We start from the raw sequence: 26,765 nt of genomic DNA, 5'->3' as shown, positions 1-26,765 counted from the left end.
CCCAATTAGAACATATGCATTCACCACTAGATTTCAATTTTCAAAATGCAGAAGTTGCGGAAGATATAAAATGTGACTACGCGTTCACTTCAAGAAAAGTTAGCGAACCGTCAAAATGCATCGGATGAATGTGTACGCACGTCGCGCGCTTGTACATCTAAATACAAATTGTTTTATCGCACGATTGATATAAACAAAAAAAATCGGAAGACTTTCCCATTCTACGAAGATAAGTTAATAAAACAATGCACTCACCGTTTTTCTGGGCTCAAATCTGCACAGAATACCTGAAATAACACAAAAAGTAATTAATTATCGAATACGACTGATAATTGTTGTTAAAATGTTCTTAATTTCGGGAGGACCACGGTTCAAAAACATTCAAAAAATTTATTTACTTCTCTTCAATGAACAATATTGTGACATAAACAGGAATGATTTTACTGAATCAGCAGCAGAGTATACACATGCATAGAGGATGACCGCTCAGCAATATTATTAGACGTATCTTCGTAATGCACAATTAGCAACAATTCACATAATTGTCGGATAAGTATTCCGGTAGAGAAGATTTTTATCATAAGATCGAATTTCGATCCTAATTATTTTGAAGTCATTGTCCCTTTGTCCTCAATGAGGTGTTTCGATAAGTGTAACATTATAGCTGCCCTATAGATCCTGTGTTTTCCCAAATTACAGGAAAACAAACTATTTTAAAATTACTTGACCTATGGTAATTGAAGAATTCTTTTGTTCTAAAAATCATTCTACAAACTCGCGATGTTTCTTCTGAACTCAATTTCAGCGTACATACACAAAGATATCGTAAATTCAAGTAAACGAAACAAGTTGAAATTGAACCGTCAACGATATCCTACTACACAAACACAAGCCACCGCGGGTTTGTCTACGATGGCAAAACCTAATCCGTATGAAATACGCGCGATCGTTCCCGTGAAATCAATTAGGGGGAGCGTAAAAACGAAACGAAACGAACCGCGGCGTTTGCTTAACATAGTTTCGATAGCGAAGACTTAAGAACGTGTAAATTGAAAGTTTCGTTGGTTCGGTGGTGGTATCGCACTCGCTATGGGTGGGCTAATGGTAATTACGGGTTTAGACTCTGCGATCCGATTGACTGGGCGGAGAGATCGTATCTACGGATGAGTGCGGAATGAGTATCGGTCGCATTAATAACGGGCTCGCGGTAGAACTCTCGTTCTCTCGTATCCGAGCATAATAATCGGCCGTTGACTAGGCGTGGAACTCTTTCGTATCTTAATGGTAGCGCTTTTGTAGTTGCTCCGCGTCTGCCTTATGAACTCGTAATCCTGTAATCATAGTTGTATGATTGACAAGCGCGACTACGCGCCGTCCATCGTAATAGCTGCACGCACCCAACGCAAACATTTTGTGTTAGTCCGTGGCTAACGCATCCATGAATGTGCAAGCTTGAAAACATAATTACCTCGACACTCTTTACACAAATATCGCTCAAAAAAATGATTTACAATAAGTTCATTCATTTTGCATAAAATTAATACATTATAGAATAATTTCATTGTAGAATAAAAAAGAAAAACAGCCCTATATTTTTTAAATATATTTCTCTTTTACGAAACCCTGCTTGGAGCAAACCATGTTTTAAGTATACTTATCTTGCTGACATGCGAGCAAAATTCAAACGATTTGTCGGTACAATTTCTTTTCGTTACTTTCGGAATTTGATTCTGATAAGAATCAGGAATAGATTAAGAATAGAGTAAGAAGATCAGGAAACAACAGTAACGAATAAAAAGAAGAAAAGTCGACGAGGTGAGGCGTGTGCTGGCCACCTGCGAAATTGACTAGCGTCGCCCCCGCGATATAGGCGGTTTATTTTTCGCGCGGCGCAGTCCCTCGGATGGAAACGGAAACGGGATCGGTCTCTCAGCTGATTCCGCCATTCAATTTCACGATCCTTAGTCTAATATACGACCGCGTCTAAATCAGGATTATCGACCGACGAGCTGTGCCCCCATTCACAACCTTTGTGGACCTCCAGTAACCAGACTGCAGACCGTAGAATGCAGGACTACTCGCGTGCACCGCGCAGCCAGACTTTTCTTTTCGTGAACGCATCCTCCTACCATCGAGTCCTCTCGAACCCCGGGTTTTCGTTCGTTTCATTCGAACCTAAAACTACAGATCCACACGGCACCCCTATAATTTCTGCATTTTACCGCATATACTTTTTACCAACATGTTTACCGATAGCAAGTTCGCCATATTTACCGCCATATTTCTTCCAACGAACACGTGAACACGGGGTCCTTCTTCATGGGCCTCCAATATGATTTATCAAGGAAACTTAATTCATCCATCCTACATCCGCTATTATTTGTAATGACTGTTTACCATTTCTCAAGCAACTATGACACGGTGGATCCTTACATGCTCCCAGGACCGAAAACGATTTACCACTCGCCTCAGTCATCCTTTTCTTCCACGATCTCGTTCACGAATTTTCAAAATATACCCTTTCAGCTACGAAAATCGTAGTTGCAGTCAAGTGGACCATGCACCGAACCTTGTAACCTTATTAGTTGATTTGTGAATAAAAAAATCATCCGAGATGCAATTGCCCGATCCAAATCGTAGAATTCTCATGAATACTTGACTAGAAAAGAAATAACGTAAGACTGATCGTTAAACCAAGCAGAACGAGGATTCCGTCACGAACGAAATTCGTAGGAGGCAATCCGAACGGCGTAACGACCATTAAATCATATTTTTTCACGCCAGCCTTGTGACCCGCGCGTACGATGCGATATAATTCATGCACGTAAATTTGTGCGAGCCTTCATTGCGAGGGAAGGCTTTGATGTCGCGAACAATCGCATGAATCACGCGCCACCATCCTATAAACTTTTAATGATCTGCTACGTTTTTCAAGCAAACGGATGTTTCCTTCGCCAACCAAAAGATTGCTCGTTACAGAAGGAAAACCGAAAACGATTGGACCTCGTTCAATTCGCACGTTTTCTTTCGCCTTTTAAATCTGCGCGTGTCATAAAAAGCGAGCAAATTGAAATTCTCGCGCTGGACGATTTAGTGTATTTGGACATAGTTGTGCTTGTGCATAAATTAAGAGATGCGGTAATATCGTCCATACTGAATTTTGCCCAGTTAGATCGCCGATTCGTAACGCTGTACGACGTAGGCGTTAACCAACGGTAGATATCGGCGGTATTTACCGGCAATATTTATGAGGGGTGCGCTTTCATGCTTTCGCGGCGCGGCGAGTGGGCCGTAATACTTCGGAGGTCCTCGCCCCGTCATCAGAAAGCGATGCCGCTATTTCGGCGGATCCATCGCGTCGGGCCTCGCCGGGCCATGCCGTGAGAAATCTCACGGAAACAATCGCGAGAGAGGCGTCCACAACTTTCACCGTCAAAATATTCGCGACGCTACACAATGTTTCTTCGCAAGAGAATATTAACCCTTTGCACTCGAGTGGTGACTGCGAGGCACCACTGAAATTATTCTATTACGTTCGAAAATAATTTTTATAACAATAAAGTTTAGATTGAAAAAATCATTAATTAGTAAAACTGTTGCTACGAGTCGCAAGAATCAATTTCGTATCCATAAAAGTGCGCTTCATCGCATACTATAGAAATACTATAGATCAGGAAAATTATATCAGATTTACAATTAAAATGGCTTCGAGTGCAAAGGGTTAACCTCTTAGACGATGGCTACTATACGTATAAATAAATAAATATGTATATATTTAGCGAGTGGGCAAAATGAGTAGAAGCCAAAATGACTGTCTTTAAACACTGCGGAATTGTCTCCCAAGCATTTGACTATTTAATCCTTTAGGATCTAATAGATCGAAGTAGATCAAAGAATTCCTATCACAGAATAATTCAAACGATCTTTATTTTATTTCTATTTTACTTATTTCGTACATCGCAAAAGGTATCTAATGCTTAAAAAATGATATAATAGTATAGAAACTTACAGTAGTACAATCTAACACTTTTACCGCAATAATAGATAACAAATTATTGGTTGCCACGACAACCGATTCATAGGCCAGCGGCCAGGGTAAAAAGTCAATTGATAGGCTACCGACCGGTAAAGTGTTAAATAAGTAGATTAAGAAAGGTGGAGTGCAATGTCAAATACATTAACGTCGAATGACCGTTCGCACAAATTAGCGTAACAAATTTCAAGCCAGTCGATCGAACAGTGTAGTGTGAGCGACTAAATAGACAGATACGTACCTAGTAACAATATTCGATCAATTGAATAGCAAGCATTGAGACGAGTATTTGCAACGAAGAGGGAAATCATTGAAACGAATCAATGAACAACTAATAGAGTAAGATAGCACCGCGTGTTTCGTCTCTGTATCACGATTCGTGAATAATTCATAGAGAACGATTGTCCGACTGCTAGAAGCAAGGAACATACTGATCGGCGAACATTGCTTTGCCGCGGCTAAACGACCTTCGCCGCACAAAGCGGTTCAGAAATTCCCTTATGGATAAGAGGGAGAGAAAGAGAGAAAGAGAGAAGCTTAAGGGATGGTAAGGCAAGAGCTTACGGGGAAGAACATTTTGTTGCGCGAGCACGGCCAACGGCTATACGTACTCATATAGAATCGCATAGGAACGCCATATAGACTGGTATATGGCTGCCGCCAGCTGATATATGCGCGACGTTATCCGTATCCACTTACTTCCTCGTTTGGCAGAAGATTTGAAGCGATTTAAAATGGGTCACCTTAGCTAGAGGGATGTATGCAACAAAGGAACGTGTCGGAAGTAGCACTCGCTAGAAGAGTTCGCTATCATTCTCGCGGGCTATGTCGACCTACGACGACTACACTGTCAACCGATCGGAACGCGATACCAGGCTGAACCTGGCACAATTTGTAGCAGCGCCGCGCCGCTCGAACTCTTCGAACACCTTTTCGTTGTAGCAGAGCAATTCCTATAATCATTCGATCGCAATTATAATACCACATTCATACTTTTAATGTTCTTTTAATCTATTTGTAATGTTTGACATTTTGTCAACACATTTTTCTAGTACATGCATGTTAGTACGATGCATTAAAATAGTTTCAGTAAAATGCGAATCGATAATAATAGGAATATTAGTCTTATTGTATTTAAATAGGAATCAAATTTTTTATCCTGACCGGTATGTTAAAGGGTCTAATAGTCTTCCGAAACCGACTAACATCGCGTAATTAACGTATTACTGCTCAACAAATAATACAAGTAGAATGCATACAAATGTTCGATTAAAATTAATTTGGAACAATGCAACAGAAAATGAAGCATGTTATCTTACGATAAGAGGTCCTTATAAAAAGAGAAAGACAGCAGCAAATCTGTAAATCTCGTCAAAGTTTTCCAAGGCAAAAAAGTATTAAAAAAAAAAGAATTGGTGAAATTGAAATGAAAATGATGGTAGAAACGTCGCGCCGAGATACGGGGCGGTCGCTATAGCCACTAGCCGCCAGTCGCGCCGATGCGATAATTGATGCGATTGCTGAAACGGTGAACAAAAGAGAAGGAATCCTACTATTTCGTAGTGCGAGCCATTACTCGAAACTCGTAACTCGAAACTTGAAACAAGAAGTCGAAGAGCCCGCGTGCCTGGTTGCCGTTGCCGGCTCGCTTTCATTTTTTTGCCGGTCGCATGCCATTTGTCGTACGCATGGACGGACCACCGGAGACAACGAGAAAACAAATTCAGGGAACAAATTCGTACGACAGGGAACGCGGAGGATCACGATCCTTGGTTCGTTTGTCCGTAGCGAGAGGAGATGAGAGGTGAGACCCCCCGAAGCGTTGCGGACCGCCCCGAAAATATTTTTAATTTTATTACAGCCTGTAATATGGAAATTCTATGGTCACAGTTATCAGGTGTGAATTGAATTATAGTGACTGCCGACGTGGTCTTATTATTTATACCCGAGCAGAAACACGTTCCCGACCGCCCGACCGCTGTCCCACGAGGCACCGCGAGGCACCACGAGGCACCAAGAGGTACCACGAGGCACCAAGAGGCCCGGTGATAGAAAACAGACGGCGCGGCGCGGCGTCTAATGCCAGTCTATAAAGTTCTCTGTCGGCCAGATACCAATACGTTATCTGCACCGAATGGCGAAGGTGTATCGCCATATCGGGCCGTATAAACCGCATAATTAATTCCTAAACACTTGTATTACGTTTTCGTTCCTTCCCTCTTTCGTTTGTGATCGAAATAAAAGCCGTCGAACGAAAGCTAATTATAACTATGCGAGACTCAGCACGACGCGCCGCACCATGCCGCGCCGGACATTATGGAAAGCGAACCGGGCCTCGGCCGAGAAAATTCTTTGGGAAATCCGGCGGCACGGTTGTTTTCCCCGTTAACGATTTTTCCGAAAAGGCTAGTGCGCTTTAATTGTCCAGTTATCAGCAGCGTAGGATCTGTTGAAAGGAACAGAGAAAAGGGCGGAGAACAACACGGAGCCCTTTAAGAGGTCCCCCACAGCTACCGGTACCATTATTGCTTGGACAATCGATGGCCGCTACCGACACGACGATACAACTCGGAAGAATCATGGTCTTTTCCGTTCTTTCGATCTTGCCGACGCAGAGCCGTTTCTCATGTAGACCGCAGCTGCCTCAAATTTCTATCGGCCTTATGGTATACATATGAACTTAGATTAGCGCTCCGACCATTTCTCAGCTTCACGATCAACTTCAGTCTACTTTCTCCTAACGCTGCATCTGAAATCAATGATCTCGATGGTCCGGTGAACCAGATTCCATTTTATGCCGTTCCGATCGTTTTCAAACGATCGAAAGAATTTTGGTTGACTTTCATACGTTCGAAGAATCGAGTTAGTAGATTTAAATATGCGGCGTGATTAGGCACGCCTCGCAGGCGGTAAATCAATTTTCAATGGTCCCTTCTAAAGCGGTGTTACGAAAGATCCAATGAAAGAGATTGATGGCGTTTCTATTGATTTTTCGAGCTTCGATGGATCTTTTTGACTTCCATTGTAACCTGCAGTTAGACCGCAGAATTTGACGCGTTCACGGTATTTTCACATATATAAAATACTGGAAAATATTCAAATACAGTAGAATCGCATGAGAATTTTCCAATTGAGATTTAGATGTCTTTTTATCTGAGATCGACCCTTACTTCCAAACATATTTCATAAAGCGCTGGTATTTTAATAATGATATAATTTTTCAAATAATTTAGAAAGAAAGATGCAATTCTATTCTACTTTTCATGACTATTTTCGTGTACTCTTCTACTTATTCGTTCGCAAACAAATTTCATCGTACTTATCCAAACGAATATTCAAATTGCAATAATCAGACTGCACAGTTTTTATCAATTCTAGAGAACGTATAAATTTACAGGATCCAATGGTATTATTATTTTTTTTATACAGTGAGCAATCTATTGATTGATGGAGCAATCTTTTGTTCGATTCTAATGTTTAATTTTTGTAAGACAACGCACACCTGCCAGTAATTTCTAACAATGAGTAGGCTCAGCCGTGAAATATCTTTGAAAATCCCGGGAAATATAATTGTCGAACGGGAACGCGACGGGCATTAATCTCGTTCTACACAACTATAATTTGTACCTCGTTAAATCCGCACATTCCAACGTCTGAAATTCTGCTTCACAAATAAATCACGACATTAGGAGAAAAAGAAAAGGATCTATTATTTCCGTGTGGCTAGCGGACGTCCAGCTGACAGTCATAAATCGAAGCCTACCGATTCGAAGCCGACCGAAGCCGACCGAAGGAATCAATTTTGCCGACACGCGGATGAACTCGGTAACCTGTAATCTATACTCCTAATCCGTATCACACTCAAAGGCGTTAGGTCTCGCCGAAGGTTATCGATTCCCGTTTTCTCCGGCGAGTTGATTGTTTTAGCTACGGGGGTGAGAATACATTATACATTAACGAATAAGCGGCACCACCGAAAACCAAGATTAACGACCCGCGCCTATTTATGACCGTGACTTTGTCGGGATCGTTTAAACAAATGTTTGTTTCCTCCTGCTGACCGACTCCGCCTCATCAGCCCCTCTGAGCTTCGAAGGGCTCACAAAGAGTTCGGAAGGGGCGCAGGGGGAACATCTGACCGTCGACAAGCCGCGTCGCGACGCGCCAATCATCCCCGAATAAACACTATTATAACTTCGACTTTCACGCTGTATATTTAAATAAATACACATTGAAGGGGAAAACTAAGATAAAGGTAGAGTAATAGTTGTCAAACTACAAAAAACTTTCATTTAGTACAGAACGTAGCCAACGTAATTAAAAAGGCATAAAAAACATCGAATTTTTACGCCACATAAGTAATAATAAATATTAAATAGCTTTTTAACGTAACATATCATTTTAATGTAATATATTATTACACAAGGTGTACGACACACCCCACAACTTCAAACTATGTATTATTCTGAGTTCCAAGAATCATGGGCTATTCTTTAGCCGTTCGAAAATTCAACAACGTTTTTCCTAAAGTTATAACTTCGTTAAGGTGTCGTACGTTCAAAATGTACAACAAGGATTAAAAATAATTCCTGATTTGTAGAAACCACTATCTTCAATGTACAAGTCCAGTTTTGAATGAGATTCGCCTGTGGAAACAATGGAAACGTCGAGTACAGGCTAATGAGTTCTACGACCTAGATACAGTTAGCGCGGTGATCAACAGATCAGCATGTTAAGGAACGTGTCTCTAATTGTAAGTAAGCAGTATCCCGCGTTAGCTCCGTCGAGGCTGGTGTGCCAAGAAATTCGTCATCGACTCGACGACGTCAGCGTCGGTGTCGGTGTCGGTGTCAGAATTGGCCAACGGAATCGCATTTCACCCTTTACCCCGATACGCGTACGCGTAGCGATCGCATGCGTCTCGAACGTCGATTACCACCGCGTTATGCTTGCCTTATGCTCCGGGATATCGGAGGAAATGAGGAAACGATCGTAAAAGAACGCAATGTACAAGGGAAACCGGCCAACCGGCTATAAATCTGGCAGTTGGTTCGCACGTCACCAGCAGCACACCGGTCACATTTCTGTAAACAGATGGAAGATCGGAGGAAGAAAGAATAGAGCTCTAACCGAGACCTTGAAAGAAAAGGGAGAAAGCCGAACGCGGGCGTAGGCGGAGGTAACGCTGACAAAAAGTAGGAAGGGGGAGGAGGAGGAGGAGGAGGAGGAGAAGAAGAAGAAGGAGAGCGACGATGGAAACGGAGAATGCTAGGACACAGGGTGGAGAGAAGGGGGGCAGGTAGAACAGAAACAGAACGTTGGGCGCCAACTCATACGCGCGCCATTCAACGGAAATTTATATACCGGAGGCATAAAGCCACTGGTCGCCTCTAAAACCTTACTACCGCAGCCATCCAAACCGCCGAATTCACAAATCTCCTTTCGCCCCATTCTCTGTCTTACCCCCCTTTCACCGAACTCATCCCTCCCCTCCCGTAGCCCTTCTTGTTTGTAACATCGCTACAATTCAAACGAATGCTGCATTCTATCGCACACAGTAATACTGGATACATATAAGGGAAGCGACGTTGATGGCGGTAAGAGGACCGCCGCGCCAGAGGATATGTGGCGGTTGCATCGACGGAGGGCCACAAAAATAAAAGTAACGTAACACTATTGTCTCTCAACGATCACGATTCTCAGCCATTATTTCTTGCGGTTCTATGGACCACGGCAGAGCTCGCGGATAATGTAGGAACGTTTCTTTAGTGATTGCACGAGGATATGTATTCGGGGGAATGCTCACCATTTCGGTGCCGCGCGTCGTGGTGAAAACTCGGATGATCGACGCGGTCCACAGCTCTCTTCGTCGAAATAAAATTATTCGAAAATGAAATTTGAACAATTGACAATTACATCCTTTTTATATTAAACGGTATTGTACGCGAAAAATCGAACCATTCGGTGCACATCAATTAACTCGTTGACGCCGGCGTGCATCACCGATGGGTCAGAGGAATCTATCCCGTGAGGCGACGTGCATCTGCTTATTATGCTTGTATTTCGCAAAATAGGTTTACGTTATTTTATCTCAACATTATAAACAGACGTTCAATGGTAAAAACATAACTATTCAATATTATGAACTCAACATTAATTCAATTTTCTTTTAATTTCGGGCGTCGCCTCACAGAAAAAAATACTCTAAATATCGGCGCCAGCGACATTATTTTTCAATAAAAATAATAGGATGCAATTGCTAATTGATCTAGGATAAATAAATTATTCCACGTGAATTACGCGAGTTTTTACGGTTGCAAATATTGCTGATATACCGAAGATCGAGACATGTAAAGTAGAATGCGCTGAACAAAGATAATTTAGCAAAGGGATCCGTGGACGGGAAAAGGTTGGTAAACTATGATTTCGAGGATGGTCGGACGCGCGTGCCTCGACGACGCACCCACAATTGCTCGTAAGTAGACAGCGTGTACCTGGGAGCAAGTCTCGCGAAATAAGAGAAACGACGAAACGGCGAAACACGATCGGACAAAGCGATAAGCTTCGCTACTGCGAGATCTCGTTTACTCCACGGGGTTCCCGGAAAGAGAGGTACTCGAGATGGACACTCGCCATCTCATCTAGCAGAGATAGGCTCCAGCCCAGCTAGCATATCTGATGAAACGCGATGGATGGGGCATCGTGACACTAAAGTACGAGTCAAGAGTGTCCTCTGCGGCGTGCCTCCCTGTGCTCCACGGCATCTACACCCTGCGCCTCGACCACCACCTTCGGCACCCACACCTGAGGCCCCGACGAGACGCAAGACGCAACGGTCGCGAGGCATTCGACAACCGTCGCTATCTTCTCGTCAATTTGTTACCTACTGTCACCCGCGTTCACAACTCGACGTGTATTGTATCTCCGTGTAATTGAATCGGCAACGTCTTTCATCATCGTTTCCGTAAGACGTCGCGTCAAACAACATCGCAACGCCAAGTGTATTTCTATACTATTTTAGGAAATCGATTTAAGAAATCGTGTAAATTATTTCGGAGAAACGGCGTAGATGTATAGTTATAGTCATCAATTTTTCTTATTAATATTAATGCTATAATAAATCAATTTTGTTGATGTAATTTATGGTTATGTAACTCGATTAGAAAGATTTGATGTTCCGTTGGGAAAGAGCATTCGAAAGATTCGGATCCGAAAGATGAATCGCAGTTTTGCAGCAAAGTAGAAATGTTCATAGTCCGAATGCAGTTTGCGACGAACCCGTTTCCCAAGTTCGGAAGTTTTTCCAATTTTACTACCAGCTAGACCGTTTGCTGCGTCTTCGGTAGTCCGACGGGATTTCGCGATTACAACGTTTAATGCCTCAACATCGAACATTACGCTCCGGCGAATCTTCTCTTCGAAAAGATTCGAAACATTGTTCCTACATTTCGCATACCATCTTTGACATTTACAAATATTTTTGCAGAGTGTCGTTAAATGTGTCGTCTTCTTTAACATTTGGAATACAAGAAATGGAAATGCACTTTCATCAATTCCTGTCGATACTTGGAAGACGAAGTAGACCGGCAACGAACAGTTGTCAACTTACATGCTACTTGTATTTAATTAGAAAAGTTGTGTATAATGTCCGACATATAATCGTACACATAGTTAGGATTATACACGAATCCTTGATTGGTAACGATTGAAATATTCGGACGTTGCGAAACAGTACTGGAAAAGAGTACCATCAATTTCCGAAAACATGGAAAATATTGTTCGAAACTGAAACGCTAAAAGTGAAATGTCGGGTCGGGTAACGTTTGTTCAAAGAAACGAAGCGGCTGGTCTCGCTGGGCCCAGATTGGTTCGCAATGGTTTGCATACCGTTCAACATCGTTCGGGAATGGAGTCGCGACAGTACGTAACAAATGGGTGCGCAGGGGAGAACAAATTTCATCAACAAATGACATGTTTATATGGTCCTCCGGTGTCGATCGTTCGAACTTGGAGAGCAATGTCGTTGCGGCGCAGTGGGTTCTGACGTGACACACGACCCCCTCCTTATTAGAGGCGCCAGTCTGCTAGAAGAAGAGAAGGAGGAAGAAGAAAAACGAAGGAGAAGAAGAAGAAGATGAAGAAGAAGAAGAAAAGGAAGGCGTTCCGACGAACCGAAGCGAACCGAGGTATTGGCGTCAGATAAGATCGCCGAAACGAGGATCAGTAATATTTTATAAAGTCATCGAAGTTGCTCGCTAACTTCGGCATAAATTACAATCGCCGGCTCCTTCGCCCCCCCCCCCCCTTTACTCCCGTTCCCCGATTTCCGTCCCATCCTCGCGCACATCCATTTCGTCAAGTTCGTTCCTCCGCTATGGAAAGATGGCAAATTGCACGACTGAACGTTTTCGCCTCTAGCCGAGTGTCGAACAAACACTTGCCGCTGCTACTTACTTAGTAGAGTAAGATCTAGAGCAACAGCAAAAAAGACCTGATACACAATGTATTTTTCATGAAAATCTGTTGTTAAATCATTTCGTGATGAATTCTGAGTCTGGTAGACAAATAATTACTAAACCAAAATGTATCGCTTTACAAAAATAACAAGATTTTAGTTTGTTGATCTTTGTCAAAGTACGCGTTCAGATAAAGAGTCAATGATTTTCCAGGAAAGCATCTTTTAGCAAATTGATATTGATAAGAATTACCGATATTTTGATTTTCTTTTTAACACCAAGAAGTTTCGAGTCTAACATCCTACCTAGTCCAATTTAGAATCAAGTATAAAAATGAGAATTTGCGCACAAATGCGCGGTTCAAAAACCACGGTGCTTGTATCCTCTTCATATACATATACTATACAATGCAATCTATCGCATGGGAATGTTCTGGTTAACCTTAAATCGAAAATTGATTCTACATTTTAACGGAGCAGTAGATCAACTTTCTTCTTTCCTCGTTAATATATATACGTAAGAATTTATCTTGGAAAAATAATACAACTTTATCGTTGGTACAAAACAGGATGTTTGAAAATGATTATTGTTTCTATACCTAAAATATTATATTATATATATATAATATGGTGTCATAAGGTGACATTGTTTTATCCTTTCATATAGTAAGCTGAAAACCATTACGTTACAGTGCAGTTTCCACAGTTGCGCGCGTATTTTTCTCATTCGAATATCACCGGTGTAAGTTCTTACGATGCAAGGGAGAAAAATTCGTACTGGAGCATCGATCTTACGAAAATATTTGCCGACCGATTTCCTATTGAATATCTTACTTTCTTCGAAGTGACTCCGCTACACGAATGTCTTCAGTGGTAAATCTCGTTTGCCGATATTTACGACGCACGGCGCCTCTCTCTCCCAAAGAGAAGAAGTTTCTCGTGTATACCCGCGGACCCAACGTACGCGACGATTCCATTGATTAATCATTCCCCTCGCAATAATACGATATCCTTTTTGGATGGTTTACGAACGAGATCCGGCGCCGTGGAATCGAGGAACGTTGAAAATCTTCGAAATTATTACGGCGTCGCGGAGGCATCGGATTAATTTGTCAGGCGCGTCGAAACCATCATTCACCGCTGCCACATGCGATATTTGGCTAGCATATGTCGCACAGGACTGCAAACATTTTTTCACGTATGATTTATGAACAAGTCCCTGGCAAACTCCGTAGCGAGGAATGTATCCGTGTCATGGCCCGGGTGTCCCCCGTGTCCCTTCCTAACTCTTTTAGCTTCTCTTTCCACCTTTTTCGGCAAAATGTTAAGTAACGGCCCCCGGTGATGGTAATCGGTTTGTTCACTGTCGGAAATAATAAACGGCGGCATTGTAGCTTGTCGCAGACGTTAATCTTGCGGGTAAACACTCGATTTCACGGCGCGGCGCGGCGGACGACTCGCGGCGAACGACTCGCGACGAACGACGCGGCTCCGCGCAACTTTTATGCCAAACTTACGAAATCCATTCGAAACGAACCAAGAAAACTACGCTCCTCGCCCACAAGCTGGAGATCACAGTGGGTGTCACACTTTACAGCTTTTCATGGGTATCCGAATGTTTGCGATCCCCTCTGGTCAAGATGCACGCCGAATATAAAATATTACGTGTTTCTGTTCATTTAGTACAATTAACACGTTGGGTATACTAACATTTCTTCCGCCGATGGTCTCCGTGGGTAGGAGAAACTCGCCAAACGGAAATTGGTCACCTAAATTCAAGCTCGCGAATTAATTCCTTGTTATTCTACGCTTACCTTACACGTTTACAGCGGTAATGGGTACCTTGAATGTAAAACGGAAAGAACATTTATAAAATCTACGAATATTTGATCATTTTCAATCAACTTACGAAAATCATTAATGAAAGAAGCAAATATCTACGTAGCTTCTACATTTTGTAGTTAATGCAGACTAGTTTCATATCGCACGAAGAACTGGTGAATAGGCGATAGCGCAGAAAATGAACCTCGGCGAAAATTGTAGAAATCATTGCGTATTATCGACATATAAGATATAGAGAATGTTTAAAATAAAATTTTCTGGCGGAGTCTACCGAAGCAGAATAAACTGCGAGAAAAAAGCAAAACGGAACGAAAAGGTATCGACGGTACAGGATTACTTGCCTTAAAATATATGCACATATACGGATGCATATTGTGTATACACACGTGCGCACACGTATACGTGAACACTCGAGTGTCATCGCGAGGCCAGAACTTCTCAATTCATCATGGTTTCGAAGGTAAGGCAAGGCAAGGCAAGGCGGCTTTCACTTCAGTGAAAACAACGAGGGAGGTTAGTCCAGTGTGTAACCGAGAAGTTAACACGATAGCGATCTGAATGCCGGGGATTTCCAGGGGTTGAAATACAGATATCACCCACGAAGACAGACTATCTATTCTCAGGTTGGATCCTAACCCGGACTAAAGCGAAGAATTAATATTCTGGTTTCTTCAGCGCAGAATTTGCCTACCATCGTTCAACGATCTCGAGGGAAAACCTCAGGTATTCGACCGAGCCAACAAATGGAATGGTAAGAATGAAGGAATACTATACTTATCTGTTCTTCGATTTCCCACGTTTAAATCATTTCACGGCTTTCCCTTTCGGAAAGACGAAGAAAGAATTTTTTTGGAACACTGTGGCAGTTTCCCACAAAAGAGCAATTCAGAGCTACTTTTCTTGCTCGTCGAAATTATCGGATGACGTGTTTAATATTTGGCTGAGCAGGAGGTATTTTAATAAATAAAATATTGTTCTCCGAAGGGTCTACCCTACATGCATTAGCTAGACGAAACCATCTCTGTAAACCCTGTGCATCGGTTGTACTTTGTATTTACGCGGTACCTGTATTGTCCGTCGTCCATCTTCGAATGTAATACTATACAGCTACGCGGCTGCTGAAAGCAGATACATGTAATAAGTACCCACACACGGCTCGTGAAATACAGATCAAGGAAACAAATTTTCGGACGATAAACATCTGCGAGGGCGATGAAAACGTTTCGATATTTCTTCCTGGAAGCACGCTATAAGTAACGCGTATGTACATGGCCTCGACTACCATTCCATCTTCCAATCTTTTATCTCCCGACAATATCTCGCGTTCCCTCGGCGATACACACAGAGAGCTACGCTCATGAATACCAGAAGCGCAATACTAGATAAAAATCACCGGTTCGCGTCGAGTCGATCGTGAACGTCCTTCTAATTTGAAATGTAACATTTTCGATTTAAGAAGAATTTTTAGGGTAACCTTTCACTCAACGTAGCTGTACTATCTTCAGTTATCGATTCTAATATGGACGCTACGTTTATCTCGTCGACAGATTTCTCAGTTTCCGAAATTCAGCGATACACGTACTTTGGAAACTATTCCAAAATTATTCTTCTGGTTTTCCATCGATGATGGAAGCTCGTATGGTAGGTGGCATTATTTCAGACGATAATCCTGAGAAATCTCACCACGGAAGATGTAATTGAAATAATTGAGAAAGGGTTCAAAACAAGTCGAATTGATTTCTTGAATGGCACCTTGAACGACTTAGAATTTTCTAATGCCTTCATTGCCTGGTGTTCCACCTAGTCATTTTTATCATAAATGCGTGAGATACTAATATCGTTTGGAACAATTTCGAAAAATTGCTTCACATTGTAACAAGAGCGTCTATTAAAACCCTTGACAAGTTTCGTTGGCACAAAGGAGAGGCTTCTGTGTCGAGTGTTGGGAATTCGACGGGACGCGAAGCGATGGTAAAATAAAATCGGGGAACCGTCTCGCGAGACGACAGAGAGCGCCGCGGCAGAGGGTCCGCGAACCGCTCGGTCGCCGATTCGGTACCAAATTACACGCTTGCGAAATTCAATCCAAAATTCAAATTGACTTTAAAGCGCATCTTTTACATTGTATATGTGACTAGCGAGTACTGTCTTAAATTCATCGGAACCACCGCCGTGATGCCGATAAAACGAGAAAAAGAGCGCGTCCGCGCGTCGGTGTGCGGCGGGGGAACACAGGGAGGTAGAAAGTGTAGATTGTGTCGGTGAGGAGGGTATCGCGTTTCGTGCGAGCCAATATTTGTTACAGGTTCCTGTAGAACAAGATGAAAAAGCGGTCCGTGGCGCGTTTCGAGAAGAGCGAGAATGAGTGCCGACGCGACGCCGACGCCGACGCATGGACAACACGGGTACTATCGGCCACTATTGGGCAGGATCGGGCAGCATCGGGAACCGGCACGAGCATTTCAGGGCCCTATTAACGAGTGGCCCCCCACGGCCGGCGCAACGGGCCCAATCAGCCAGAGACCAATTCCTGGGACCCCGCTTCGATTTGCTTTATGTAATGCCTGCGACGCCAGAATCAATTAGCCGGGCACCCTCCTATTTTGCGTATGCGTACACGTATACGCACACAACCGCCGGCCATACGACGACCGGATCCACCGAAAAAGGTTCCGAACTTATTTGCAACTGTCCGGCCAGTACCGAGGAACGGCGGTAGACGAGAAAAACCGGTTCGCTGAGAGTTAGAGGCGGAAATTAAATGAGTCAAGACAAACGGGAATAGCGGCGATGCTCGCCACCAACGGCGAACGGAATTGCCGACGCCAATTTTGACGTGGCAATCTATGAACTGTTGATACCGTCGCGTCGGTCGTTCTGCGCGAGCCCTTCTTCCTCGATGCTAGTTACTAACTTCGAATGATGGATTTCTCACTGTTTCATTCTATGGAACGTGTTTCTCGAGCATTTAGGTAGCCATTTCGATTACTAACGGGTAATTCAGCAAAGATCGTCTTTAAGTAACTCTTCCAAAGACCCGAAGCTGAAAGGTTGATCAATATTTCGGCGGCAATAGCTTGATTAATTATCATCTTATTAAATATATAGATATACTCCTTAGAATGATAGTACCTTAAACTTGTTTTATCCCGTTTTTCATTTTCGACTATTTCCATTGTATTAATATTAACAAATTTACTTGGCACAATAGGAATAAAAGGAGGGAACAAAAATCATTTTTAATCTTATTTACTGAACGGTCGTAATAAGCTTCCAGCAGCCAAATCGTTAATTAAAGCTATAAATATTCGTGGAGGTTAATAAATAATGGTGTCTAAAAATCTGCTTTTCTCACGAAAATATACCGAACGATATGTATTACGGTTTATTCAATATGGAGGAGCGTGTGCGTTCAGCGCGAAGTGCATTCTTCAAATTAATTTATGGCGCCTGAAACGCGGCGTAAAAACACATCCGACCGCACTGCGGATAAGAAATACCTTATGGACGTTTTAAAGAGCTTCGTGTTTCGAATTATATCTTCCCTTACGAAATTACTCCGACGAGTACATGTATTTTCTGTATTACATGACGACCGCGCGTTCAATTAGCGGCCCTCATCGTTTTGTATTTTAATAAGGTTCCGACGAAAAACTGAAGATATAAAAATGGTTTATGCCACGCGAAACTTGAGCCCGGGCCACTGTCAATTAAGTGTCGCTGAGCACACCACAACCGAAACTGAAACCGGGAACGGGAACGAGATCGAGGACGAAACCGAGACCGGGACATGGAGAAGCGTATGAGAAAAAAATTATTCAATTATTAGGCTCTGGATCTCTTTATGTAGCTGTGGCTTTTGACCTCTGCTAACAGGAAGTTATAGAAACGAACGATAACTTTGTTAAATAACGAAAAATTCGAATAAATTCGAGGTTCTACTTGATGAATAACCTAACGGAGAATAATCTGAAAGTCTAAAAACTTTATTAAAACACGAAACTGTATTTCATTCTCAACAAGTTTAAAAAACGATTTTGCGTACAATTATGCTGTCAATGAGATTTCGTGTCTCCCGAATTGTACCGAAGTTAACCTATTATACCTTCCGTTGTCCTGTCATTGTTTTGAGTAATTGCGAGTATCCGAACGGAGATTGTACAAGACCGAATCGAGGACTAACTTCTGAAAAAGAAAGACCGGCTTCTGAAAGAGAAAGCAGAGAGAGAGATGTCATTGGACTTCGTCTATCCATAAAGTCGAGAAACATCAGTGAATGCCGCTGGATCACAGCACGACCACGATACATCACACAGCGGCAGCCAGCATGGGAGTTTGCTCAGCTACTAGGCAAACAATCGCTTGTGGTATTCACGATTCGAAAAGCATTGCCGCCGCGCGTATCGGTCGAAAGAGTGTGCATACATCAAGTTTGTTTATATCTTAGCCGGGACTGTGACCAGGGACGGGGCCGACGCCGGGCATGCAACAATACAGCAATTTGGCTTCGACTGATACGAGATCTCACCCGGAGGCCCGAGGTATCCTTCCTGCCCTACCTTACCGTTACCAAGATACCAACAGCAATAACAATAACAGCATCGACGGACGAACGGTCCTCCCCAAACTGTGCTGCTGTCGCGCACTCTTCTACGAGCCATTTTTACTCAGTGTGAAAGTTCTGCGTTGTAAACATTCATCCAAGTCTAAACCCTCTAGCACTCAGAACGGGAAAGCACTTTAATCGTTTTGAACCCTATGCAGCCCAAGTCATTTTAAGTCTAAATCAAAAATAATTCTTCCGGCCAACCGTGTTTCCGTCTTAAATAACTTGGTCTCTTAATATATTTCATGTATATAAAATTGAATCTTGTGACTCGTACAACAGTTACAGTTTTAACAGATTTTCAATTATAAACAAATTTGATAATGGACATATTATTTTGAGACTCGATACGATAATTACTAGCAGTGCCTCGTAGTCATCAGTCAAGTAGCAAGGGGTAATTCTATCAAACTAGGCTCTGTAGACATGTTAACTAATCTTTTTCCGCTGATCGCTAACAGTGAACGTGCAGGGAGCTAAAAGAAACTGGTTTATCTCATTTCATAAAAGTTGGAACATTGAAATTTACTTAGACCTTGAGTAATTTTTATTATAATAAAGTTTTTAGCAATTTGTACCAAATCTTTGGTTTTATGTATATGTAACCGAAATAACAAGCTGGGAACCGGTTATTTCAGAGTCACACTGATCAATTTGTGGTGTTTCGGTCAAAAATTGTATCTACTATGATATTTATTTATATTATTATGATTTATAATACGAATATGATGAAAGTACAAGATATGCGCGTCAAACTATGCTTGTTTTAAATAAATAAGAATCGCATCTATGATCGAGAACTATCGGATTCGTGCATGCCAGTGCATGTATAAAATAAAATGCTCTTGACATTAAAGCTAGCCAAAAATGTTTCCAACAATCGTTTGCACAAATGCAAAGAAAGAATGTCGCAGTGGCAATATCCCCAGACAGTATGGAATTTTTAATCAATGTAGAATAAGTATGAATGCAAGATACAACATTGTACACTACATTGTTAGATGTATTTTAGAGGTCTGTTGGCGAATTTTCAGGTAATCAACATTGATTCTATACCAGTGCACTGATTCGTACCGTGTTCATGGTGGTCTGCACCATAGACTCTACTCCTACCCTACCATGCAACGTGTGAGCGCATACCTACATAACAGGTACGTATAAATGCCGACATTGTAACTGTACCCTCTATTTCTGGAATTCGATATGATCTCATCTCGACTTCGAAGCCGCCACGATGCGACCCCCGCGAAGAGGATCATTGATTTACTATGGGAGAGAGAGCAGAAGAGGAAAAATAGTAACGCGGTTTCGAAAAACAGTGACCTGTACAGTGCGAGACAACGATTCCAGAAATAAGATTTGCGAATATATTTGAGTAGAACCTTTCGCTTTCCTTATTATCCGATCTTTACGTTTCCATAGAATTGTCTGAAAGGTCTGTTCTATAAACGCACCTAATTATGGCAACCAAGTTAAAACAGATCTATGTACAGCTTCTATAATTTTCGGAAAATTTGAAAACACGTGAGATTATGATTTTCAATTTAAAGCTTGACTATTATTTGCCGACAAGATCTTCAATGTCCACGCTATATCAAAAAGAAACTTATAAATCTCTTGCGCGGTACCTAAAGTGAATCGTTCAACATGAAATTTTCTTTGCGGCTTCGAACTTTAGAAAATTACGATGTAATTTGGTTCTAAATTGTTAGGATAATTTAGAATCTAGATGATATTCAATGGCGGCTCACCCTACTGTGTATTTATACAATATCCGCAAGAACTGTAATCTGTAATTGTCACGAGGGATGAACGAGTGTTGAAAGAATTAATTTTTTAACAGTACTCACCTCCTTCAAGGGTACTTTGAAGGGCAGAATCTTTGTACCTTCTATTACCGTGCCAAAAGGTTTGTATTCCAGCCACCTACGGCAGAAAATACGAATACATATAGTAATTCAGAAATATATTACAACATTTATCACATTACACTTTAATAGTTTCGCGAAACATTAAAGATTTGTAGCATAGGTAAATATAGCTACGAAAACTGTATGTATCAAATATATGCAAGCACATTGCTGTGCACATTGTTTGCTAATTTGTTTTCTGACATTTGATAATATAGAATTCCATAGACTAAGAATGTTTTCTTTTAAAGCTGTTTTGGATGATATATCAAGTTTTAGTCATTTATACTTAGTCATTTATACTTATATCGAATAGTTTATTTATTTATTTCTCCACGATACCATTTTGAGTCATGTCACATAACAATTAATTTTTTTCGTGAAATATCAGATGTTTTGGGATAGCTGTTTAGAATAAATATCACACCAAGACTTTGTTGTTGTTACAGATGGATATATTGTAAATTAATTTAGCACTGCTAGTTTATACAGAATTAAATTATTTGCTCTTAATTCAACGTCAGCATTAGCGCATTCTTATTCAACTAAGAAGAAGGTACACTTTCCTGATAAATAATATAAAATATAATATAACATAATGTAATATAATATTGTGTAGTATAATATTATATAATATAATATTGAAAAAATACTTCAACTTCCCTACTGTCTTAACAATGCAACTTATCCTAGGTGTACGGGACAATCTGTATGTGTATACAAGTACGTGTTGTTTGAAAGAGCCTGGCAAATGCAACAGGTGATACAAGTGTATAACGAAAAAAGTATGTGTACCTACGCCAAAACAAAACACTAAAAGTGTCGGGCTAGGTATATACAAATATGTAAATTTATCAAAAGTTTCGATAATGTAAGATAGTGTATACGTTCTGTTCTTATACTAATTGGATACTGATTGTACAACTATAATTACGAAAATAACAATCAGGTATATTCTACGGTAATCTACAGTAATGAAATCATAATTTAAATAAAAAAATGTTTTAAATATGAAAAAGACCAAATTGATTCCGTGTGTTATAGAAAAGTTTGAATACATCTATTAAAATTAGTATTGTTTTGGCAGACGCTCGTTTGACTATAGAATTTATTAACATGTTGGTATCATGTTCTACATTACCGGCTACAATTATACCACAGCGGTTGGTGGTAATAATTAAAATCAAACATGATTGTAAACATGATTTTACTATATTTTAGAACGAATCCAATTATATTACAAACATAATGTTATTAACTATTTATTCCTCAGATTTATTACCTAAGACTGTTTGTTTTGTTTTGTGCGATATGGTTCCAAAATTCTTCGCTCTAAAATGTAGAGAGCGCCACAATATGGCTGATGAAACCCCATCTCATATAGCAATTAATCAATTGTTAATTTTTGTAAATTTGAGGGTATTGACTGTAAATCCGGGGGAACATGAGTTGAAATAAACAAATAGTATTTATCGTTTATGTCAGTTCGATCAGAATCGATCGAAAAAATGATGTGAATTTCAATGAAAGATAGGTATACTAACATTGCGACATTTCGCCCGACAGCGTTGACAATTTGAAGTTAATACATCTATATGAAATAAATAAGAAAATGTAACATGTTACTTTATCTTTCTCCTGGTAACCGCGAGTATATGTCATGAACAGAAACTGCTATTTAATCTTGTGTTACTTGAAAATTATTCGAAACATTATTTTCGGAAAACGAATACATGCATGTATTGTTATTTAAAACACAACCGCTTTATGCATGCTGAAAGCGCGATCTCGCGGAGAGTTTCATAAAATTTTATATGCTGCATTACAAAATATTTAAAATTTCAAATTCAAAACTCTAATATTAACAGTTGTCCATTAAAATATTTGAGAACGTTTCGATTTTCGTTTTCCAAAGCGCCACGTGACACACTGTAAAAATTCAGAAGTAGAAAAAATGGAAAAAATATTTATGTTAGATACGCTTCAAATAAAATGCAGATTCCAATTTATACAGCTGTTTGAACATTGAAAATAGCACAGTGAGTGCAACTTTACCTCGATATCAAAGAATTAAAAACAAGAACAGTCGACATGACATAACCTCTACACAATGTGACCTCCGATTAAGATCGATAAACAAGCAAGTTTAAATGGTTGTAAAAACTTGACGGAAATATGTAAAATAAAAAATATATTACGTACCTGTCTGGTATATTTTTCGACATATTCGTACTAATTCAAGTGTTTTTATACGAAATGAGAAGCATAACACCAAAATGCAAACCACTAACACAATAGATATGCGCAGCAGAGAGGCAGTAGATGTCAGCGCGACGCAGAACCATCGATCAGACCCTCGATTTTCGCGCGACACGCTACTATATCATTCAATTTCACTTATTTCTGATCAAATACGTGTCTACTATTCTACGCCATACGTATATTTCTTCAAATAACTAATTAGTACAAACTTAAAGCATTAACTTGGTATAATGTAAATAATAGATTTCCAATTATTCGAAACTTGATTGTTTGAATAAAATTGTTAAAAAATTTGAAATATTTTGTTCTGCTTCTTCAACTTGTATTAAATTCCCGAAATTTTAATGCATTAAACATTGATATTAATAGAAAAATTGAAAGGTCAATGCTCAATTTATATTTTAAGTGATCGAATTGCAAGTGATTGTATATTCATCTGTATATTTGCTGAGTCAATTTCCATTGTAGTATCCATAACGTTTACATAGGTTAATTAACATTTCTTTAATTATCCGAGTTACTGAGGCCTAAAAATCATTCTTCTTTTAACTTTTTTAAAAAATGAAATATTTCATAATTGTATTATGTATGACTTCGGTGATGACAAGAGACAAAAAAATAATGGAAATTAAAGATTTTTATTAGCTTGTCGGACACTGTACACCACCTTCTTTACTTATTTTCACTTGTAAGATCTCGTTCAATACTTTTTTCTCAAAGTCCAAGAGTGCAGGTGGTTTTTTGTACTATGAATTAAAGAATTATAAGATTTATATATATATACATTTAAAGAAAAGAAAATATTTTTCATACCGTAATAATTAATGTATTATACTGATGATTATAAGATATTCTGTCTTGCTCTGGTTTCAATCCAATGCGTTCCAAATCTGTAACTACTATCTTCTTAAAATACTTTTTATTACTGGTACGAATTGTTATTGTTCCATCATCTTCTGCATTTACTGAATATACGCTCAGTGGATATGGTAAATTTCTTATACGCCATTCGAGCAAAGTCTTTGTTATCCTTCTAGAAATAAGTGGCTAGAAAATACATGTAGAGTGTTAATAGATGTACTAACCAATTTTAAACGTATTTTAGTGAATACGTTTTACAATTCTGTAACATAACTTCACGTACAGCATTTGAACTTTCCTGTATACCACAGACTTCGATATTGCTCTGTCTGGGTTCAGGATCTCCAATTTCTACATTCCAACCTACATTCTGACCAAAGTTACCTTTTTCTTTGAATGCTCTTCGCACTAACACATTTGTTTCTAAGTGATATTCTTCTACCATTTCTCTGCCATTATCGAATAAAAAATGGATTTTCCTTTTCCCTAAAATTAAAAATTATCCTTCACAGTATTTCTCAAACATATAATTTATTAAAATTATAATTCTAGTAATTATTATAAATTGAAAAATGTACATGCACCTATTTAAATTCGAAACTTAGATTTCAGGGTTATAAAATTAAATAGCAGAAAAAAGGTTGAGAATTTACTAACTATATTGAAACATCTTAAATATATTGATAAAATGAAACTTGAATAAATGTCTAATAAGAGGGTTAATTAATTGAAATAATAAATTATTTTACCATCTTGAATAATTGCTGTTTTTTGAGCACTTCGAATTAAATTCAACCACTGTTCAGCCGCCATCAGTACACAAATAAGTTACTTAGCAACTACATATACTGCCTTTAACATACATACATAGTGTTTTTGTGTAGCCTCTAGTGTTCCTAGATTTTTATCCCTGTAATCGTAAACCAATGGAAGCCTTAATACATATATGTTCTAAGAGAGAAGCAGATATGAAAAACAGCTAACTTTTATTACATTTCACGTATGTCAAACATGAAAAGGACAAAATCAAAGAAGTTTTCATTATCTAAAAATGTAATGCGGTAGTTGGAACCATCGAGCAATTGTTAATATTTAATAAAGATATTGATGAACTCCTATTAACTGACTGCTAGAAAATATGTATATATTAATATATATTATATATATTAACCAAATTTATTTAATGTTACTGTTACGTTCCCTCGGGCTCCGTAACAGTTTATTATGTAAATATTTATTTATTTATTTAATATTATTATTATTATTATAATTATTATGATGGAAAACTAATGGTTGATTATTTCCTAGGGTAGCGAGAAATACACTAGTCTTCCGAAATAGGGAAGGCAGTCTGTAGAGTTTTTGAGCCTACCTGCATACACCGGCTACGGCTCGGGATATTTAAAGGTATTTATTATTATTTAATATTTTGGAATTATTATTGTTTAATGAAATAAAGAGGACAATGAATTTAATGCGCAAAATGAATTGAATTTATTATCATTATTTAACAAGTAATTAATTATAATAACGGTAAGTCAAAATCTTCGGAATACCACAAATAATCATCTGGATCTCTGAGTTGTTCCCGCAAATCTGACTGTTGTTTCGACTGGATCGTACGTGGATGGAGTAGGGGAATCCGGAGGTGTGATATAAGCTAAACTCTCTGTTGCGAGACGTTTCCCTAGCTCTTGTATACATCGATTCTTCCACCGCAAATCCCTTGCCTTTTTCCCAATACCCGCCTGTTTCCTACGTAGTCTCCGTTTAAAACTCGAAGATTGTTACATCTATTGACAAAATAGAACCATGGAGGTTGATAACAAAGAAAAGAAATATTTAGCGATTCACCAAATTGCTCAGCCACATGAGGCAGCGAATTGGTATGGTGGATTTGTAAAACAAATATTTAACAGTTCACCAAATTACTCAGCCACATGAGGCAGCGACTTGGTATGGTGTATTTGGCTAAATATTTGAGTAGTCGTACTAATTAATTAACGCGAATTCCTTTGATGGTTCTCTATTAAAATATTGAATATTTCACGTGTCACTGCGAGGCTACGCCACATGGGGCAGCGATCAACTCACTCAGTGATGACGATCAATATTCAATTCTTCACTAATAATTAAGTATTCTGGATAACGGAGTATGGTTAAAATGATTCTAGATGTTGACGTACAATTATGTGTTTATTCAATAATTCGTTGGTACGTTTACGTTGTTCATAGAGATTATTACTGGACAATATGCGTATGTATCGTAGTTGGTACAATAGTAAAGTATCGCGATTGGCAAATAAATGTACGTTTGAGTTTTAGCAATTACAATTAAATTGTTGAATATTACCTTACTGGTAGTATGCGTATTGACTTGAGTGTCTGAATATGTACTTCGATGTTACGGAGCGTCGTATAGACCGCACTTGTTGAATGTCGAATGTATAATACAAATTGCACATTCGATTCCGTTTTAGTCCAAGCATCTGTTCGTAGAGGGCTGCCACGTTGAACAGTCTCTCACTTATCTCATTGGTGATCTTTTGTATATAACCTGTTCGATTAATTTACAATGGCGAATCAGTGAATTTTACCTACTTACTACATATCAATTCATATGTCTAGTAGAATATATGTATATTATAGAACACATATGTCATATTATAACCTAGAGGCAGCATCTGCTGATATGTAACCAATTTTTAGACAGAGATAGATTCTAAATGTGGTTGATCTGTCTCTTTTCCTAGATATGGATCGGAACGTGTTTGTCCCTTCTCATCGTTTTCAGTG

At 39.6% G+C, this 26,765-nt stretch overlaps 2 protein-coding genes across 2 annotated transcripts in view; both read right to left on the bottom strand.

Annotated features, from left to right (window-relative positions):
* The window catches only part of LOC144476036 (uncharacterized), a 41,906-nt gene extending 18,694 nt beyond the window's left edge, over window positions 1–23,212 (bottom strand). The window contains exons 1-3 of the mRNA XM_078192567.1: window positions 23,049–23,212; window positions 20,787–20,862; window positions 256–287 (exon numbers count right to left, since the gene is read on the bottom strand). Coding sequence (XP_078048693.1) covers window positions 256–287; window positions 20,787–20,862; window positions 23,049–23,071 — 131 coding nt within the window. The 5' untranslated portion in view covers window positions 23,072–23,212. The remainder of the gene's footprint in view (window positions 1–255; window positions 288–20,786; window positions 20,863–23,048) is intronic.
* Window positions 23,213–23,727: 515 nt separating this feature from the next.
* Window positions 23,728–26,517, bottom strand: LOC144475738 (protein DPCD). The gene is made up of 6 exons (XM_078191944.1): window positions 26,323–26,517; window positions 25,526–25,762; window positions 24,719–24,879; window positions 24,253–24,455; window positions 23,922–24,155; window positions 23,728–23,854 (listed from the first exon to the last, which is right to left on the bottom strand). The coding sequence occupies exons 3-6, from the start codon at window positions 24,780–24,782 to the stop codon at window positions 23,750–23,752; spliced, it is 606 nt and encodes a 201-aa protein (XP_078048070.1). The 5' UTR covers window positions 24,783–24,879; window positions 25,526–25,762; window positions 26,323–26,517; the 3' UTR covers window positions 23,728–23,749.
* Between the last annotated feature and the right edge of the window lie 248 nt (window positions 26,518–26,765).

Source organism: Augochlora pura, chromosome 10 (genome assembly GCF_028453695.1).
Source record: "Augochlora pura isolate Apur16 chromosome 10, APUR_v2.2.1, whole genome shotgun sequence".
Classification (NCBI taxonomy): domain Eukaryota; kingdom Metazoa; phylum Arthropoda; class Insecta; order Hymenoptera; family Halictidae; genus Augochlora; species Augochlora pura.
Note: the sequence above shows the minus strand (reverse complement) of the source record. Positions and strands in the feature narration are given on the sequence as shown.

What these genes read in the sequence shown, in the direction of transcription:
- LOC144475738 (XM_078191944.1), bottom strand. Translation starts at nt 24,782, where the DNA reads ATGGCGGCTGAACAGTGGTTGAATTTAATTCGAAGTGCTCAAAAAACA. An exon ending in AACAGCAATTATTCAAGATG is followed by an intron (nt 24,456 to 24,718) that starts GTAAAATAATTT and finishes TTTTAATTTTAG; the next exon opens with GGAAAAGGAAAATCCATTTT. An exon ending in TACAGGAAAGTTCAAATGCT is followed by an intron (nt 24,156 to 24,252) that starts GTACGTGAAGTT and finishes TGTATTTTCTAG; the next exon opens with CCACTTATTTCTAGAAGGAT.